The sequence below is a fragment of the Clavelina lepadiformis genome, chromosome 2 (assembly GCF_947623445.1).
Source record: "Clavelina lepadiformis chromosome 2, kaClaLepa1.1, whole genome shotgun sequence".
In the NCBI taxonomy this organism is placed as follows: Eukaryota; Metazoa; Chordata; class Ascidiacea; order Aplousobranchia; family Clavelinidae; genus Clavelina; species Clavelina lepadiformis.
Window position 1 is genome coordinate 6862959 of NC_135241.1, and position 18975 is coordinate 6881933.

The 18975-nt window shown below is 35.5% G+C and overlaps 3 protein-coding genes and 1 non-coding gene across 5 annotated transcripts; 1 reads left to right on the forward strand and 3 right to left on the reverse strand.

The window, feature by feature from the left end:
* The first annotated feature begins 1045 nt into the window (after positions 1-1045).
* On the forward strand, positions 1046-10421 carry LOC143445114 (tubulin-specific chaperone E-like). Of its 2 annotated transcripts, none has more exons than XM_076943990.1 (12): positions 1046-1266; positions 1745-1829; positions 1952-2146; positions 2243-2331; positions 2449-2651; positions 4580-4755; positions 4888-4996; positions 5086-5235; positions 5395-5548; positions 5660-5725; positions 5970-6121; positions 9749-10421. In XM_076943990.1, exons 1-12 carry the CDS (start codon positions 1185-1187, stop codon positions 9923-9925), a joined length of 1638 nt encoding a protein of 545 aa, XP_076800105.1. In that variant the 5' UTR covers positions 1046-1184; the 3' UTR covers positions 9926-10421. The 2 variants fall into 2 exon arrangements, with proteins under 2 accessions (XP_076800105.1, XP_076800104.1); XM_076943989.1 differs by lacking the exon at positions 9749-10421 and adding an exon at positions 7223-7643.
* A 153-nt stretch (positions 10422-10574) lies between these two features.
* Positions 10575-12509, reverse strand: LOC143445115 (uncharacterized). The gene is made up of 5 exons (XM_076943991.1): positions 12294-12509; positions 11914-12090; positions 11726-11820; positions 11419-11535; positions 10575-10965 (listed from the first exon to the last, which is right to left on the reverse strand). The coding sequence occupies exons 1-5, from the start codon at positions 12370-12372 to the stop codon at positions 10825-10827; spliced, it is 609 nt and encodes a 202-aa protein (XP_076800106.1). The 5' UTR covers positions 12373-12509; the 3' UTR covers positions 10575-10824.
* A 1029-nt stretch (positions 12510-13538) lies between these two features.
* LOC143445116 (ADP-ribosylation factor 1-like) lies at positions 13539-17422 on the reverse strand. Its single transcript, XM_076943992.1, has 3 exons — positions 17008-17422; positions 14943-15119; positions 13539-14710 (listed from the first exon to the last, which is right to left on the reverse strand). Exons 1-3 carry the CDS (start codon positions 17096-17098, stop codon positions 14409-14411), a joined length of 570 nt encoding a protein of 189 aa, XP_076800107.1. The 5' UTR covers positions 17099-17422; the 3' UTR covers positions 13539-14408.
* Positions 17423-18016: 594 nt separating this feature from the next.
* Positions 18017-18089, reverse strand: Trnaf-gaa (transfer RNA phenylalanine (anticodon GAA)). The gene has a single exon. It is a non-coding gene; the product is annotated as a tRNA-Phe (tRNA).
* Between the last annotated feature and the right edge of the window lie 886 nt (positions 18090-18975).

The window sequence follows — 18975 nt, forward strand, 5'->3', positions numbered from 1 at the left end:
TTTTAAGTGTGTATTATTTTACAGAAAAGCTTAATATTAAACTTTGAAAATTATAAGCAATTTTTTACCAAAAAACATTGATCAAACAGAAAATTTCCAGAAAAATGTTTATTGAACATAGGCTTTCTAAATAGTGTAAGCTAGAAAGAGATGATGCACTTTAAACTTGAAAAAAAGAAATAAAAAAACAGTTATCAACTCATCGAATGCGCATGTTTGAAAATGATTAGGTCTAAAAACAACACCGGCTATATTTAGTACAGTATTAATAAGTTTTGGTGAAACTTACTAATAATTTTTATAGTAATACTCGGTGAGGCTTATATTTATAGAGTGCCTGATAAACTAGGAATTAAGGTAGAATAAGCTAAATTTAAACATCAATTTTATCACAATATTTTATGAGCGTGAAATGCATTGTGTATCCAAAACGATAGGTCAAAATTTTAACTACAAAATCTTTAAATTTTTGGTACTAATATTTCACCGTCAAGAATTAGCGCACAAGAAAGGCAGAATGTAACCCACGGTTTAGCCATTTGCATGGGGTTACGGTAACATTTTAATCTCTTGTCGTAATTGAGCTAAGGCAAATCATATGTTGAATGGGTAATCCATTTCTTTTGCTGTTACTGGCCAGTTTGCTTGTATTGCGATATAAGATAGGTATACCGGTATTTGGGTTAGCAACAGCCATAGGTCTGAAATGTGGATTACGCATTCGACATATGAATAGCACTACCGGTAGCTTAATTACCACAAGAAATTAAAATATTACCTTTTCCACATACGAATGGGTAATCCAGGCATTACCATTCAGCATTCCTATGGGCTAATCCTTGACGAATGGGAGTAAATATTTGATAAAAAATAGCAATGAAGAATTTCTTTCATTAGTCAAGGTTATATTTTGTACTTATGAACATTGTCTAATAATCCCAATATGAATTCTGAAATTTAGAAGATATGTTGTTGATGGCATTTTTTTATCGGTTCCACTTCACTTGTTGGCATCACTTTGTTTACATTTTTGTCCACCAGCTTATGCACATTTGGTTAATCTGCCAGTTGCTTTCTTAAATCGGTTCAATTGGGATGATAATTAATTGCTTATATCGTTCTATTGATTCATTTCCTTACTGTGTTAAATAGTAAAGTTAAGGGGAAAAATAAAGTAACCAGGCATGGCTGTTGTAGGATCTCGCATTGAAAGTGATAGCTATGTTGGAACTGTAAGGTTTATCGGATCTGTTCCAAACACAAAAGGTAAAGCCTATATGCTTGGCTTCTGCGCATAAGTTTCTGTTTTGCTCTATATTCTATATTATAAGTATAACATTTGAATAATTTTGGCATTAGATTTTTTGACTCATTTATCTGGCACACTGAAAGCAAACTTTCCAGTGCGAAAATTAATTACTTTTTAGCATAGTCCAGACAAGTCTAGGGTCTTTGAAAGATTTTGGCAGAAAACCAAACGAAATTTTTATGCGGGCGAATTTTGCCAAATTTATATTTTCGACCTACGTACAAACATGTACCATCCATATATTTTATTAGTTGGCAGATTTTTGAATTCAACTGTTATGAATCATAATTTTTAATGTCATGTTTTCATGTTGGTGTGAACTGTTTTGGCTGCCGGCATAAGACTTCGGCGGACGAAGTGTGCCGATTCTACTCTGGAGCGTGGTTATAGGCAATTAAGACTTTGCTTATTTGTAACTAATGCATTCTGATTTAGGAGAATGGGTTGGCATAGAATGGGATGATTGCAACAGAGGAAAACATGATGGAACAAAAGATGGAGTTAGATATTTTTCATGCAAGTATGAAAAGAAAACCTAGCCTACTATTCCTGCGATATAGGCTTTTCTTCGTAACTAAAAAGCACTTGCATTGATTTAGTTGCACAACTTACATTTTATTGGTTTGTATCTTTATTATTTAGACATCCAACTGGTGGATCATTTGTTCGTCCACATAAAATCAATCATGGCATTTCAATATGCGATGCTATAAAAGAAAGATATACTGAACAAGGCAGTGTTGTGTCAACAGAGGAGACAAATCTTTTCATAGTTGTTGAAGGCGGTCTAAAAAAAGTGGAAACTGTTGGAATGGAAAAAGTGCAGAAACAATTTGAGTGTGTTTAGCCATTATGATTTCTTTTTTTCTACTGTTGCTTTTGTTTTGATCTACATAGATTGTATTTTAATATAATAATCATGATGCATCTTAGAAACCTTCATCAGTTAAAACAGGCGGCGATGAGAGATCAGCTAATATCTAGTGCTGGTGAGAAAGACTTATTGCTGTCTTTGACACCAAGTAGGTTCAACCAAGTTGTTGTTCATGACCTTTAAATCGTAAATTGGTAAAATTGTTTGTGGTGGACTTATTTTTTATACGAGTGATACTATAAAATTACAATTTGTTATATTTCAGAATTAGTTGAACTTGATATATCGAAGAACTTATTGCCATCTTGGAAAGTTGTGTATGAGATAGCCAATCAACTTCCACAGCTTAAAATTCTCAATCTGAGTGAAAATCACCTCTCATTGTCAGAAAACCTACGTGAATATGTCCCTGCATTTTCATCACTACATACCTTGATATTAAATAAATGCAAATTAACCTGGAATGAGGTTTGGGTTGTTGAAAGTAAAATAGATTCACTATGGTTGACACAGTACAAGCTTGTATACTTAACTTTGTTTAATTTTGAAGCAACTTTACTGGTTTAGGTAAATTGCCAATTAAAATGCATGCAAATGAATGATTATAACTTAAAGTCAAAGTTTCAGCTAACTTAAAGTGTTTTTGTGGTTCCCAGGTTGTAACTGGCACAATATAGCACCTGTTATCTCAAAATTATCATAGTCAAAAAATCAGTCAATTTATTATTAATTTCAATGTGATTTATTTCATTAATAGGTTGCTATGGTCCAGAAATGCTAACCTTAATCTTGGGTTATATAATCTAATGCCTCTTAAAACTTTGACATAGATCCTGGCGTAAGTAGTGTATAACATAGCAAGTTCCAACTTTTGGTTTGTGGCACCTCTTTTCAGTAAAAAAATTCTGTGACACGCGATATTGCTTACCAGTTACTATTTTTGCATTGTTTGTGAACAAGCTGGTTACTGTTAATGTGAAAAGGGTCGACTTGGGGGATTTAAAACAACAAAATAAAATCGTTGAAGCGAAGTTGTTTTTTATCAAAAGATAATGTTATGAATCATTTGTTTTTTCTAAAATCTCACAACACCCTTGGCCAATCTCGTGGCACCCAAGTTGGAAAACACTGGTTTAACATTTAAGCATACGAGTCTAGAATGTTGCAACCATGTTGCTTAACGGTTATAGAGACATTCACAACATTAGAAAGAAACAAGTGCAACATGAACATTTAACAATGAAAATGACTAAACTTAGAGTAATAAAAGCAAATAGGCAAGTAAGGTGATTTCAGCAATACTTTATGATAACTTGTTAAGCTAGTCGAAATAAGGGACAAGGCTCTAATTGGCAATAGCAGTTAAACATTACCAGAGCTGGGCAATCGCTCTATTAAACATAGTATCACTCAAGCTTTCGCTTATCAACGAAAAAATAGCGTTGCTCATGTTTTCGCTCTTTTATAAAGAAAAGAGAACGCTTGTTTTGCTGCTATCGCTCTTCTTAGCATTTAAGAAATATTTTCACTTTGGTGTATTTTCGAAAACCAATCACATTGGTATGTTGCAAATTTGCATTGTAAACTGCAACTGGAATTGTAAATGACGAAGTTTAACAATTTAATATTCTTCACTTTCAAAGCATATATCGGTTAAGTTATAAAAATAACTGCAACATAAAGCAAAGTATAACGCCATGTGATGACAACTCGGCTCATTGTTGTCAGCTTAAAAAGCGAAGCGTTTATATCAAACCGTCATCACATGATTCTAACGTGCATATTGTATAGATATGCATATGTCGTATGCATATTCTTATGCCTGGTGGCAGACACAGTATTTGCATATTTATATTGTTTACTTTTCACCATTAACTTTGAGAAGTAAAAATTGTGCATGAAATAAATCTAAGAGCAGTCATTCAGGTCCTACATTGAAAAAAGAACATCGCTCTCGAGATTGCACCTAAAAGGTGTGCATATGTGCCCACCTCTGGGCATTAATGGTGCTATGTTTAATTAAAACAGAGAAATTTTTTCAATTTTGCTAAATTTACATGTTGTTATCAAAAAGGTTCTATAAGAAAAGCGTGGGTTAAGTGATTTCTAAAACGGCTTCTTTTAGCTTCCTCTAGCCAGGTTTTCAAGATTATTTGCCACAAATTTTACCAACTTGGACATGTAGAAGTGTTTTAATTGGCCCACTAAACTTTGAGTTAACAAGCTTCCACTGTATTTCGAGTTTTCAACTTATGAGATGTTTTCTTAAAATGTGTAATTTTAGTGGATTTTGGATTTTGTTGCTTCTAATAACAGAATATTATGGTACTTACTACGTATTGGTAGCAACATCATCAGATATCATAGTTTTGAGGTTCAATTTTAATCATTTTCAGGTTATTGCTTCGTCAGTCATGTGGCCTCATGTCCAAGACCTTCATCTTTCTTCCAACAGCATATCTGAAATTTGCCCAGCTCCTGATAATGTTTTTGATGAACTGGAATTTTTAAACTTATCTGGAAATCCTATAAAAAATTGGGACCAAATGAAATCATTTTCTACATTGCCTAAGTAAGATTATTGATAAATCTACTTAAAACAAGTAAACAAACTATATTTCATTTCCGATTGCATTATTACACAATATGTTATATGCAGATGATTTTTTGATGTAAATTTTTGTTGTTTGTTATTTGCTTGCAGACTGACTACACTTTTACTAAATGAGTGCAATTTATCTGAAATGAATATCCATTCTGATGAATTTCGGAAGTTGGAAAACATATCATTAGCTGGCAACAAATTTCAGAAGGTAAATATAGATTTTATTTCAAACATAGATGGCTTTAAATGCACATTATGATAAAATGGTTATTTATTTATGAAAATTTACGTTTTCAGCTTCAAGTTTTTAATGAGCTGAACAAACTACCAGCACTCATTAACTTAACCATCAGAAAGAACCCTGTTCAGGACTTGGAAGATGAAGCCACAATGCGAGAAATCATTATTGCAAAAATAGGAAGACTGGAAATGCTTAACAGAACTGCAGTAAGGCAATTTGGAGTTTTTTTAATGAGTTACATGACTCTGCATGTGATTTAATAAAAGGTATATCATTCATATTTGTTTACTAAATTTTAATAAGATTGAGCTCTGGTTGACAGATGAAATAATTTTACCCACACAGTTTAATATAAATGGTATTAGGTTGAGCCAGCAGAGAGGACTGGCTCCGAGCTGGATTATCTTCGCAAATTCGGGCTGGAATGGAAGGATTCTGGTGGGGATCAGGATCCAGCAAAAAATAATCCATCTGAAACTTTTATAAAAAATCATCCCAGATTTATGGAGATAGTTCAGGGTTAGATTTTGCCTTTTAGGTTTTTTGTGGAACTACCCATTACTACGCTGATGTTTTTAAAGTATCACGTGTAATGATTGTAGTCATCATTAGTGCTCATTTCATTTTTAGAATATGGAGCACCAGCTGATACACAGATTGTGAAGAAGTCATCAGCTTTGAAAGGAAACCTCATTGGTAATTAGTGTTGGCATTTTAGTAAACTTTTTCATTGGTTATCAAATATCATAATTTTGTGTTTTAGCTTTGTGAATGCTTTAATTGTACTCAAATTTAAATTACTTTCATGCTGAGAATTAGTAAGTAGAATTCTTTAATAATAATTGTGGATTTCAATTTTGATGCTGTTGAATGTTGATAGTAATTAAAAATGTTTCCCAACTTATGGTAAATTGCTTATTTTATTAGTTTTATTTTTTAGAACTAACGATCGAGGCTCCTGTCAATCCTAATTTTAAACCGGTTAAACGTCGATTGCCGTTGTCGATGACTATTGGAAATTTGAAGTTGTTTTTGCAGAAGTTGACAAAAACTGAAATTAGAAAACAGAGACTTGTGTATGTGAGCAGAAACGTAAGTGTATTGACCAGATCATATTGCAGTAATTACTTCTGGGTTCATAGGTATAAGACTAAAATACTATTTTGGCATTTTATGTACAATACAATGCAATTTTCTCCATGCAGCAATCAAAAACAAATCGAGCCCGAGTTTTGCTGGAATTTGCTCTTGTGAGCAAAAGTGAGAAAACAAAACTTGTTTAAAGATTGGTAGTGTAGTGTTTACCTAGTAGAATTTTATAGAATACTCTGCTCCTGTGACCTATTTATCTTTGTCGGAGAAGCGCACATTGTCCAATTTAAAGTGTTATAATTATATTCGTCGTTTCCAACAGAGCAGTTTCCAATTTATTTACTCCTTTGCAAGTAGTGCTACAACTGTGGTATGAATGCCAGTTCAGGGTTTGAAAAAGCAAACTGCCACTTCGAACACCAATTTGTACGGGGCTTTCGGACAAATTTTTGAAGTCTCTTGCAGCTGCTTGTGTTTGCGCGCTAGAAAGCTTTAAATTTGTGAACAATAACGGCCCAACGCGGTTACCAGTCCAAAACGTTGTTTTTCATTCCCTAATTAACTGTAGGTCGTAATCGGCTACTGGTTGAAATGTTTATGTTTTGACGACTCATGCTACCGTATGCATGATGTCATAACTTCCTCGGTGCTTAGTTAGCAGCATCGTTTGATGAGAAGTGATCAGTTTATTTTAATACGTCACGTTTCACGCAGGTTGGCGAAACGATAGTTTGATAGCTCATCAATTATAGACAAACGCTTCTTTGGAAATCTTACACAGAAATCAGTGCACCGCTGCTTTAGGAAATTACTGTAGCTGTTTTATTTCCTAAGTGAAAGCTACCGTTTGTTAATCTAGATTTTTTGTCGTTCAGTAACAATCAATATTTTTACCATTTTAGGAAACAGTCATACTTTATCGCTACCATTCAAACCCGACTTATTTTCTGCACTTATTTTCATTCATCTTGCGAAACTCTTACGTTATGCTGTCTCGCTGTAGATTATTACATTAAAATTTGACGGTTGTTATTTGAACTAGTTGTTCAATATAATCTTTAAGAATGAACCATCACTAATTCCCATTTCGATATCGTTTAGAATCCGAGTCACGTCGTCCCGTTACATAGAGACAGCGAAACGTTGCATGACGTGTCAATTGAACCTCGCGACATCATAAAAGTGATAACGGCAGAGGTTGGATTTAATTGGGAGGAATATCTCGCATCTGATCCAAGACTTTACGAAACGATTTACGGTCCGCCAGATAAAGCCAATTCGCAGCCTACTAAGCAAACCTTGCTGGTTAAGTCTTCGTCAAAGGTTTAGAGGTAGATGGTCTCAATAGTCCAATGGATTCAACAACAATCCACTCAACCGCATATTAAAACAAATCATTGCACTATCGTTTTATTCAGATTATTTCTGTTGTTTGTGTGTTGTTTTTTTTTCAGTTCCATTTCGTACCTCTCGCATCGCTCATTGAAACTATAACACTGGTCAACACGATTTTTGTTGCAGACTGTGTTGGGGTCTTTTTTACCTAATTTTGGGGCGTTGAATCCGAATCTGGCATTATTTTTTTTCTATCACATCACGTTTTTGAGATAATATATATGTTCATTATAAATAATACCGCAAATCAGAAACCGCCTTGAAATGTAGAGGTTGTTTTAATCAAAACTGCTGGAACGCTTAATCATGCAAAACACGAACACAAAGCCTCGAAATCATTTAAAAAAACATCACTAGAAACTAGCCGTTGAACAATCAATGTAATGATATAGAACTGCCACAATCTTTAAGAGCTTGAAAATTTTCGTTTTAATGGCTTTCGTTTATGGGTAGTGGTGTAATTTTCTCTCTTCAAGTTCCAGCAGTAAACTGCCATCATGTGGCAGTCCCATCGGCCCTGGTAGCGCTCTTCCATAACTCTAATATCTTGGTGAAAGCGCTCACCTTGTTCTTCACTGAAGTCCCCAAGGTTTTCAGAAAAGTAATCTAAATGATTTTTCAGAAAATGTAGCTTTATGCTCATATTGCATATCTTCTCTTGCATACTGGATAACATTTCTTTTAAGAGGTCTGGATAGTTCTCTGCTTTTCTGTTGCCAAAGGAGTTACTAACAACTAAAGAAAATCATTCCAAGCCCTTGCTTCAACTCTGTTTATTGATGCTGCAAAGTTTGGATCTCTGAGCAGCTTCCTTATTTGTGGGCCACTAAAAACTCCAGCCTTTTTCTTTCTTTTCTTCACTGAGACTTGGGAAGGCTTAGCAGATGTACTTAAAGCAATCTCCATTGTGATCAAGAACCTTAACTCCAAAGCATTGTGATCAAGAACCTTAGCATACCATTTCATTGCCCCAAGTTTGATTAGAAGTAGCAGCAGGATGATCTTTTTGGTATCTCCTAACGGGTTATGAATGATATTTTTCTCTCCAGGTGTTAAACTGCTCCTTTCTGGCTACTTATCTTTTATCCAATGCTCATCTATGGCTCTGCTATCCCAGTAGCAGGGAAAACAAGGGTATTTGGTGTAACCACCTTGCTGTCCTAACAGAAGGTTCATTATTGTTATGTCTACACATAATGCCCAGCCATGATCACTGTACTTCAGTGTTTCCAGCACATCCTTAATGTTTTCATACGTCTCTTTGAGTGTCACAGAATGTCCTACTGGAATCGATACATATTTATTTCCATTGTGAAGTAACACGCACTTCAGGCTTCGTTTTGAGCTCTCAATTTTCTTTTACATTATACGAACAATGTTATGTTTATTGTTGACAATGTTTACGTTTTACTAAAGAGCAGGGTGCTGTCACAAAAAGCATTGGCCTTTTAAGTCTCCAGGGCGGATGCATACAGATAAAAACGGTAACTCAGTAATGAGCTACCAAACGTGATGTATAAACCAAGCGCGATGTATAAAGATGGTAACTAAGTAATGAGATACGAAAGAAAAAATGAATGCATCCACATATATTTTCGAAATTCGAAAAGAGGTCCGTGATTGAATAAAGATTGAAAACCACTAGATTAAAGTTTACTGAAAACCCTGTCATTCTGTGCTACAACAAAACTTCCAGCCGAGGTTTCATCATAGGTGATTTCAATAACAATATTTGATTTGTTGCTGTTATACGTTCACCGTACTGTCACTAACGAAAGTCAAAATTTGATCAATTTATGAAATTGGGGAAAATGCGCAGCGAAAAAACCTGACGTGATAGAGCAATTCTGAGCTCAGAATTGGATTCAGCAACCAAAAATTAACCTAAATCAATCATCAAAGTTCATGCAACAAAAATTTTTTTTGTTTTTGTAGACCAGTGTAATGGGCCCCGTCGGCCCGTAACTAGGAGGGGACTCGGAGGGCTCGTCCCCTCCTGGAAAAAGATTGTTCTTGCCATGGAGAAAATGTGTTTAGCATAGTTTTTAATTAATGTATTTGTTGTAATTGTTGTTTAGCCCCCTCCAGAAAATTCTTGGCTTCTTATGATGCCCCAAGCTAGTTACGGGCTGAGCATCTTTATCGCATAGCTTGTTTGGAGGGATTTTACCGTCTGTTTCTTTATATTATCTGTTTTCGAAAGAAGTTTTATTGTAGTAAGGATATACGCAGGATCATGAACACGTGGTGGAGCTAGAACGCGATTATGAGACACTCCACGATGTTTCGATCGAACCTCAGGACATTATTCAAGTCCTAGAAGGTCAACCGTCATGGCGATATAGGCGAGAACAGAGGGCTATCCAGGCACATCTGAAGGCGAAGAAATTAATGGAATCGGTTAAATAGCAATTCTGCTTAAATCCTATGTTTCAGATCAAAAGCTTTGGTCCTGTTTTTTTTTTAGGCTAAGATTAAATTCTGCCTAGTAATCTGTTGAAATTCTTTTACCGTCGCCTTGTTAATTTCAGGCCATGTTCATTTCCATTGCTGCTAATGAATATCGCAATACAGTATTTCATTTGTAGCTTGCTAATTGACAGCACTAATTAGAATTGAAGCGCCTGTGATAGGAATATAATTGCGTTGTCTCCCATCTGGACAGACATGTTATTTTCGATTGATGTGAAAGGTGTTGTGCACTTAATGTTCCATCAACGATTTGGTATTATAATGTGTATGGATATTTTTAGAATATGGACGGTCACGTGACTATACTTTAGCATTGACATTCTACACTGCTGCTACTTCTGTAGCATGTAGCCTACATTTAAATAGCGAATTGTGATACGTACTTTTAATTATTTTTCTCATAGTTGAAAATAAAAAGAAAGTGTACCTGATAGTTTTCGTAGTGTAAAATTACACTAATCTGATCAATTGCAGAAATTTACGATCAGGTTTGTTCGAAAGATCATTCGCTACGGTTAAAATGATTAATTATATTAACCGTGACAGGGAAAGATGTAGGCCTACTTGTAAGATGTCAAACCAACAATAATGTTAACAGGTAATGTTTTAACGATGGTCATAAATAAGTCATTGTCTTCAAAAAATTGCAAACAAAATAGATGGACCGCAAAAAGCTTCATAAAAAACATACATGTATACTACAGCAGTGTGCATTGCCCGTACTTTTTGGCTTGCAAATTTAAATAAACGTAAACAATTCCGTCTGCCACACGCAGTTGTCTAGTTTTCATTCGTCACAGACTGCGGCAAGTGAGAGTGGGCATGGCATAAACTCGTTAAGAAGTAACTGAAAGTTCCGGCTGGTGTGCAGGAGAGGAGTTGGGTGACGTAGGATTGTTTTTCTTTTGCCGCTTTATGAACTTGGCCAATACGTTCATAGCTTCGAAAATGCCTTGACCTTTGATTGCGCAACATTCCTGGAAAACGAATGCCAATTTCGATTGCCATACATTGAAAGAAATATTTTATCGTTATTATTTATCAACACGACATCCAGAAATTATACTTAAAATGTAACATGAGGGCACAGAGACCCTAATTACTTTTTGAACGTATTTCATAACCAGGAAGTAAACTGCCTGTTAGGCCGCGTCGTATTCATGCGTTATATGACGTATTTATTACGCATGAAATATTATGACTTGAAGAATGATTTGATAAATCTTTTTAGAAATATGTTGATTATATCTTAACTATGTATAGGCAACCAAAATATACTATAAATTCAAATGAAATGATTCAATCAGTGAAGTGATGCATAACATTGCTGATTAACGCTTTAACGCGAGAACAACCTTAAAATTCGTGAATAAGTCGCGTGAATATGTTTTCCTTATGTAAGCTAACCAGCTCGAGTAATACGTAGTTACCTGAACGTGCCACTTTTGTTCCTCAGGTAGCGAGTGCAATTGTAACATCCCCTCCATTTCCTTCAAGTTAATAGCTCCGGGGAGATCTTGTTTATTGGCCAATACTACTAGAGGGATCTAAAAAATTAAATTACAATACTGCAACTATTCTAAATGTGTTTCAAACATAGTAGAGTTATGCATACGTCTGTTTCACACAGGCCTTTCTGAGCTCAATATCCTGTTAACGTTTGTATAAGGTCAAAAGTATGCCTGTATGTGTGTACCAATAAAACGGTGTTCATGTATTTGGAAGACACAATCTTACCCGTTTTATATCTTGATCGTTTAGTATGGCGCTTAGTTCACTTGCAGCTTCGGTGAATCTACTCTCGTCAGCACTGTCCACCACATATATCAAACCTGTTTTCACAATACGAATGACGTCGATCTTAAAAGTAAGTTTTCCGAAAACACATTTGTGGTTAAATAAACCAACTTTCGTGATTTGCTTACCTTCCGTCGAGGTGTAATAGTGCTTCCATAGCTGTCTAATCTTATCCTGTCCGCCAATATCCCAGATTGTCAGTGTCAGGCCTTTACACGGTGTAACTGTTTCAACATTGAACCCTATAGTTGGCAGTGTCCTGGTAACATTACTAAGCTTCAACTTTTGGAGGACTGTGGTTTTACCTGAAATCAAATATAGTGTCGCAATCGAATCTTGTCAATCGTAACCACTGTATAAACTGAACACTATATACAATACAAATGCTCATGATTTCGTTAACAAATTAGTTTTATAGTAAACTGCAACTTATACTTATAAAGACAATGAACGAAAAAGTGATTCGGGACCATTGAGACTATTTTTGAAATATTTTCTATAACATTACCTGCTGCATCCAGACCAAGCATGCAAACTCTAATAGGTTCTCCTTTTGGTCGAGCTAGTTTTTCCAAAAATGCACCCATGCTCCAGCTTTTAATATAACACTAATTGAACCTAAAATATTGTTGAAAGGTCATCATGTTTGTAAAAATCGTCTGAACGAACACGCGTGCTAACTGAAGCACGTCACCTCATTTCCCCTTCAACTGGTCAGCAAACAGGTAACTTGGCGTGATATTGCTCAGTTAATTGTAAAACAGCAGGTTATTGTCTCATTTTCCCTCGCTTACTTCGCCAAAGTTTCTATTTTTTAAATGGAGAATTTTGAGTGAAGGAAATTTTACCATATTCAGTATTTTATCTTGTGACTTCCAGCCGACATTACTGAGAATTAAGTGTCAGTTTTGTGACAACGTCGCGTGACCAGTGGTATCATTGTAACACATGCTGTATTGTTTTCCGGGTGCAACACAACATAACTTTTACTATTAATTTTTCAAGCGATGCAAGCTTCGGCGCCGGGCTTATTTAATTATGGGTGCTAGAGAAGTTTATACCTATATAGGCCTAACATATGTTTTCTATTAACTCTTTCTTTCTTGTCTGTTTCTATTTCCCGCATAGCTAATTGACAGGGATTAAATCATAACTAATCGCTCATTAACCAATTTTCGGCAAAGGATGCTAAAGTTGTCATGAATTTTGCTGCAGTAATTCATGAAGTCTATCGCCTTTGATATTCTTCTCATTCATTATTTTGTGAGCTTTCTTTCATTTTCATCCTATTTGCTGTTCGTTGAGCCAGAGTGCTTTGGAGTTGTAGTCTATTTACACTGCCAGCTTTTTCCATGCAAACACTCTTTTCTTGGGTCGTCGTATTACCATGTTACCCCTAATAGGTAATGTTAAACTTTCATTATAAGGAACAACAATGTGAATAACCTGCCGGAAATATACGCTGCGTCTGCTTGCTCATTATATTTAAGCATCAGCGCTTCGTAACCGATGACTAACAATAAAACCTTACAGATTTAAATACACAATATAGCTGAGCATTTGACGTCACGTATGTTATACTTAGAGAGTTCGGTCCCGTGTCTATTGCATTCAAGCTTATACAGGCGTTGACGTGTTCAACATTTCTAAACGAACTTTTGTTGAACTCAACGCGAACTAAACCAAACCTGATATTTTTACCCTACACTGCCCTTTTTAAATTTTCCTTCCTGCTTTTCTTTTTCTCTCTTCCCAAATTCACGAAAACAAAGTCGTTATCCATTTCTTGTATGCGCGTTATATTTTTAGCATAATTTTATGGATTCAAAGAGACGATACCAAAAAAGAGCAACTATAGGCTACACGGAAAATCGCATAAACTGTTTGTCTATTGATATGTCGTATTAATAAATTTGGCGTATGACGCAACACGACAATTTCTTCTATCATACATGTTATGATATATATGATATTAAATTTTCCTATGATCACCACGGACGAATATAAGAACCAAAGCATGTAATTTAATCAAAAAGAAATTTAACTGTAAAATTTGTTCTGATTTTTAAAATATACTCCGATATTAACCTACATTCTACTGTGCAGTATTTAAAGTATGCATACTGTATAACACCACACGCTTTAAAAGCTGCATTAGTTTAAAATCATAAACTCGGAGAAATGTCGATTTAAGTTTAAATTCACAATTACTCAATCCAGCAAAACGACACTAAGAGAAGAGTATGGATCAGAAAAAGCTATACAGTTAACAAAAAAATTCTACAATTTTAGTAAATTTTAATACATTTCCATTTTTGAGATGGTGGTCGTTTCTGTATTTTGCGCATTTGTGCAGATAGGTTAAGCTAATATCTGCTTGACAAATGTGCACAAAGATTCGTATATCATCTGTTATTAATTTTACAAAACACTTGTAAATTGTAGCCTACTTCTGGACCAGTTTGATGCTTAGATCATACACATAAACAAATCGGGCACTATAAAAAGACTATATACCGTATAGTCTAAATTTACACATAGCGCACTTTTCTTTGTCAAACTAAAATTTTCGGTTTATTCCGTCCATGTCTTTTATTACATATAAAATAGGGTAAATCGCTTTTCACTTTCTACTGCGTTTGTAGTCTTTTACCATTTGGGCAAAAACATCCAGAGCTTCAAACACACCGTCACCTTTTGTGGCAGAACATCCGTGTATTTCCCATTTCTGGGAGGGTGGAATTTCGTCCAATGAAAGCTGGGTGCTGACTTCGTTTATCGGTTGCGCACAAACAATATCCTGCTTGTTTGCAAGGATCATCACTGGTATCTGCGACATCTGATCGTCTGCGATCACACCAAGCAATTCTTCCTTTGCCTCATTGAACCGAGATGGGTCGGCGGAATCAACGACGAAAATTAAACCTACAATTGCATAAGAAGAATTTTATAAACTTAAGAAATAGCTAGTATTTGCAACGATTTCCATGAACCCAGTTAAACGTTATAAGAAGTGATGAGATCTTAAAAAGACAATTGTGCAAACCATATCTTGTTATTAGTAGCCTAATCAATGTAGCTTACAAATCTAAAAAGTGCGAGTTAATTACGGTAGCAATCGTACTGAAAACTTTAAACATTACAATTAGGCCTACACCTGCAGCATCCTGATAATAATGCCTCCAAAGTCGACGAAGTTTGGTCTGACCTCCTACGTCCCATACAGTAAACGTCAGACCTTTGCCCACGCTAACAGTTTCAACGTTGAAGCCAATCGTGGGAATAGTTTTGACGAGTCGGTCCAACTTCAGTTTGTACAGAATGGTCGTTTTCCCTGAAATTGGGAAAATAACACAATCCTATATATTAATTGAATGGTAATTAGGATAGGCCTACGGTGCTAGTATCCTTAAAACACTGTATTAATGATTCAACCATTTTAACTGATAACATTATGTAGTTGGCTAGTAAACGTATTTACTATGCCAGATTGAGGATATGTCGGTATATGATTTAAAGTTTGTATTGATGGATTATTGTCTTATAAAGCGCGGTGAAGCGGTGATTGGAGAAACTGCAAAAGAACCCCTTATCTAAAACAGACGCTATAATTAAAAGACAAAGGGTGAACATGATAATTTGGCGATTTACATCAAACGCTAATTACGTTTTCCTATTGTAGGCTATACTCAACTGCAACCAGTTGCGTATTGGAGGGAGATCCCCGTCCCCCCACTTTTTTCATGGGGAACGAGATCCCTTAATTTTCTTGCTTTGTTTCATTTTATCCCTATTTTTTTATATATTTTTGGAATAGACATTTGGATACAAAACCATACCAGCTTGACAGCGAACCCCACTTATTTTTTAAGGAATACGCCACTGACTGCAACCAACTGTTAACCATTTCATTCTGGTAAAGTAAGCTACTTTCGGCACTCTTCAAAATTTTAACTTTTAATTTCATTTTCCGTAAATCACATGTTACAAATCTTATACATTATACAGCAGAGCTACTTTATTCGAGGGAATTAATTGGCTCGAGCACTACTCAGTAGGCTACAATTTTTTTGTGGTAGGCTACTGGTCATTATTATTCGAGTACAAAGTACTAATTTTGCAATACTCAGGTGCAGGACTGCAAGCCTACTTGATTATGGAATAGCCTATTTGAATTGTTAGGCTTAAGCCTACATGCTGATGAAGAGTTATATAGCAGAGTCGTTTTATTGCGTATTAATCTTTTTTAAATAAGTTTATCAAACGCCAAGCCTGAGCAAAAAAGCTACAGTAACCTGTATATATGATCGATCATTAATCCAAATTGTTTTAGTTACCCTGATCATTTTGGTATCATGTAGCTCACATGTCTCAAAATTCTGGCCGCGGGCCAAATGTGGACTGTAGAGTCCAAAGAGGAGGCAAACTCGCAAGCTGCATATGATTTTCTAAGACTTCAAGCGCAGCTGGTAACAGTTACAACTTGTGTTACACCATGTTTGCAAACAAACGCAAATTTTAATTGTGACGTTACAAAAACCCTAGTGAATTAATAATTGAGCGATCAAACGCAAAAGTACTACGTAGTGATTGTAATTATTAATTTCGTTAACCTGATGTCAAATGAGCTTGCCTGGTGTTGGTTCAATGATTGCAGTTTTCTAATGAAAGCTTTTCAGTGTTACTGTTTCCTAACAGCTACTTCAATTTCGGTAAAAGGCGGAAAAGAATGCCACTGACACGAGCACAATATCGACTTTGACGTAGTCAAGCTCAGGAATGCGCAAGGGAATATGGACAACCTTTTGAAATGTCTTGGCTAAGCTCATCAATTCTTTGATGCGGCCCGCATTTTACTTGGAGTCTCCAATATGGCCCAATCTGCGATTTGAGTTTGACACCCCTGAACTGTAGCTTATAAGAATGTAAGATGTTATTTTATAGGAATGCGAAACTGATTGTAGTTAGTTAGCTTCCAATATCCGTCATTACCGATTTACCATCAATGCAATTAGCCAAGTAACCTCCTCGAGTGCTTTTGTTGAGTATACTTGGCAGGCTACAGGAATATTTTGATAAATTAAAGTATACATTACTTGCACTTAAACGTAAAATCATTACTTGTATAGTGCTTTGTTATACAATGTACTGCGGTCATTAAAACACCAATAAAGGTCGTACATGTAGTCATGCAAGATGCAACAATTAAAATACTGGCGTACCTGCTGCGTCCAAGCCAAGCATCAGAATCCGAACCGGATCATTTTCGAACACTTTAAACAAAGCTGCTAATTTTGATCCAAGTGCACCCATATTCACAATTTTCTAATCTAATCAATACTCAACTTCCAGAGTCGCTATTCAATAGCCTACTCTAAACGAGCTGTTTAGCTTCGATTGCCGAATTTCTTGTGATTTCGGTTAACAAAGTGATTCAGCTTTCTTCAAAGGCTAAGCTCTGGTGTTGTACTTTCGTAGTAAATGCAATGCAGCTTGCAATGATGCCACACACTTTATACAAGAAACTGTTATTAACCATTAGATTGTGAATTGCACATCCTTTTAGTGACTCATTACGCAGCGTTGGCGAAGATGTTTGCTCCCACGCATATGATGTCACCACTTCTACATATCAGTAAATAGGTAGTTATTAAAAGAAACTATTCGTTTTTGCTAGGTAACTAAGTTCTTTCCGACGATTTCATTCCAGCCAATATCTACAAGAGTATACTGTTCCAGCGATTTCGTTTTCATCAATATGAGGGGTGACGAACCTATTCGCTGTCGCGGGCCACTTTGACAGTTACAGCTATGTGAGTGAGCCGCACGACTTTTTAGTCATACATACTAAAATCTGTAAAATTTTGCATAATAATTAGCATTCAGGTGCAACCCTTTCATTTGGCAGGCTTTTAGCTGCTCCCGCGGCCGCAAAAAAATAAATCGGATGAGTGCGGCAATCTATTGAAGACATACTGCTGCGACTCAATTGTGCTATCAGCTTTTGATATTGCATTGCGCAAAGATTAGAAACAGGTCAAAAAAAGTTCATGACTGCATGCTGGTCTCGCCGGAATGCTTCGCCATTCAAGAACCATTGTCAAACCGATTTGTGGGCTGCACGAAATTCTTTTGCGGGCCGCATATTCGTCACCTCTGATCTATAATTTCGCATAAAGCGACTCTTCTGTTGAATACAAAAATGCAATCGAAGTTGTTCAAAAGAAAATATGCCACGACCCGGGATTGAACCAGGGACCTTTAGATCTTCAGTCTAACGCTCTCCCAACTGAGCTATCGCGGCGGATGATAGGCCATTCGATTAAAATAATCTTTACTCACTTTATTAAAATACTAGACTAGTGTGTTGCCATATTGCATCGTAGATTTACATTACAATCAACACAAAATCAGTAGTTAAATTGTATAATACACCTGACAAGTTGTATAATAATTATATAAATTGTATAATTAGGGTTAAATTGTTATTCAACAAAAAATTGTATCAGTCGAATTTTATTCAAAGCCACTTACATGCAATGGTAGGGTTTCTTTTTTCGAAATGACTATTTCACTTTGCGCAGGTCACGAAGCCGGTTTTTAAAGTTAGGTGGTTAGTTTAGTAGAATGGGTATGCAAAAAGTTGATTTTAGATATTTAAGGTATTATTGGAGCTAAATTTAGATTACAAAGTAATTTAGGTTAAGTCTAGGTTGCTGTGTTATAAGTAACATATAACTTAGTTTAATAAAAAACTGTGAAAAATAGCTTCGAACGCACGATTTTCCGGTGAAATAGTGGCAACTTCTACTTTTCTATTTACATGTGCAATAATCACTTCTAAGCATACCCTCGACGTTCTCCTAGGACCTAGATGTTGCTTCAATCATTTTCTTGGTGTAATGTATCTTATAGTTTTTTTTTCTAGTGTAACCTAATTGTTCCAAATACCTATTTCTATGTAATCGAAACTGTAGCTTATTTGTAATTGTAACTTAAATTGTAATCGTAGTCGTAATTATTTTTCTTAACCTTTCCGCCTTGTAACTGTAATTGTTTTGTGTGTAATTTTTGTTTAATTGTAAGCTTTTCTCTATAAAACCAAACAAAAAATAAAAACCCATATAAAACACATGCAAAAATCTTATTTCCATTTCTTCTTCTTCTTCTTATTATTATTATTTAATTTT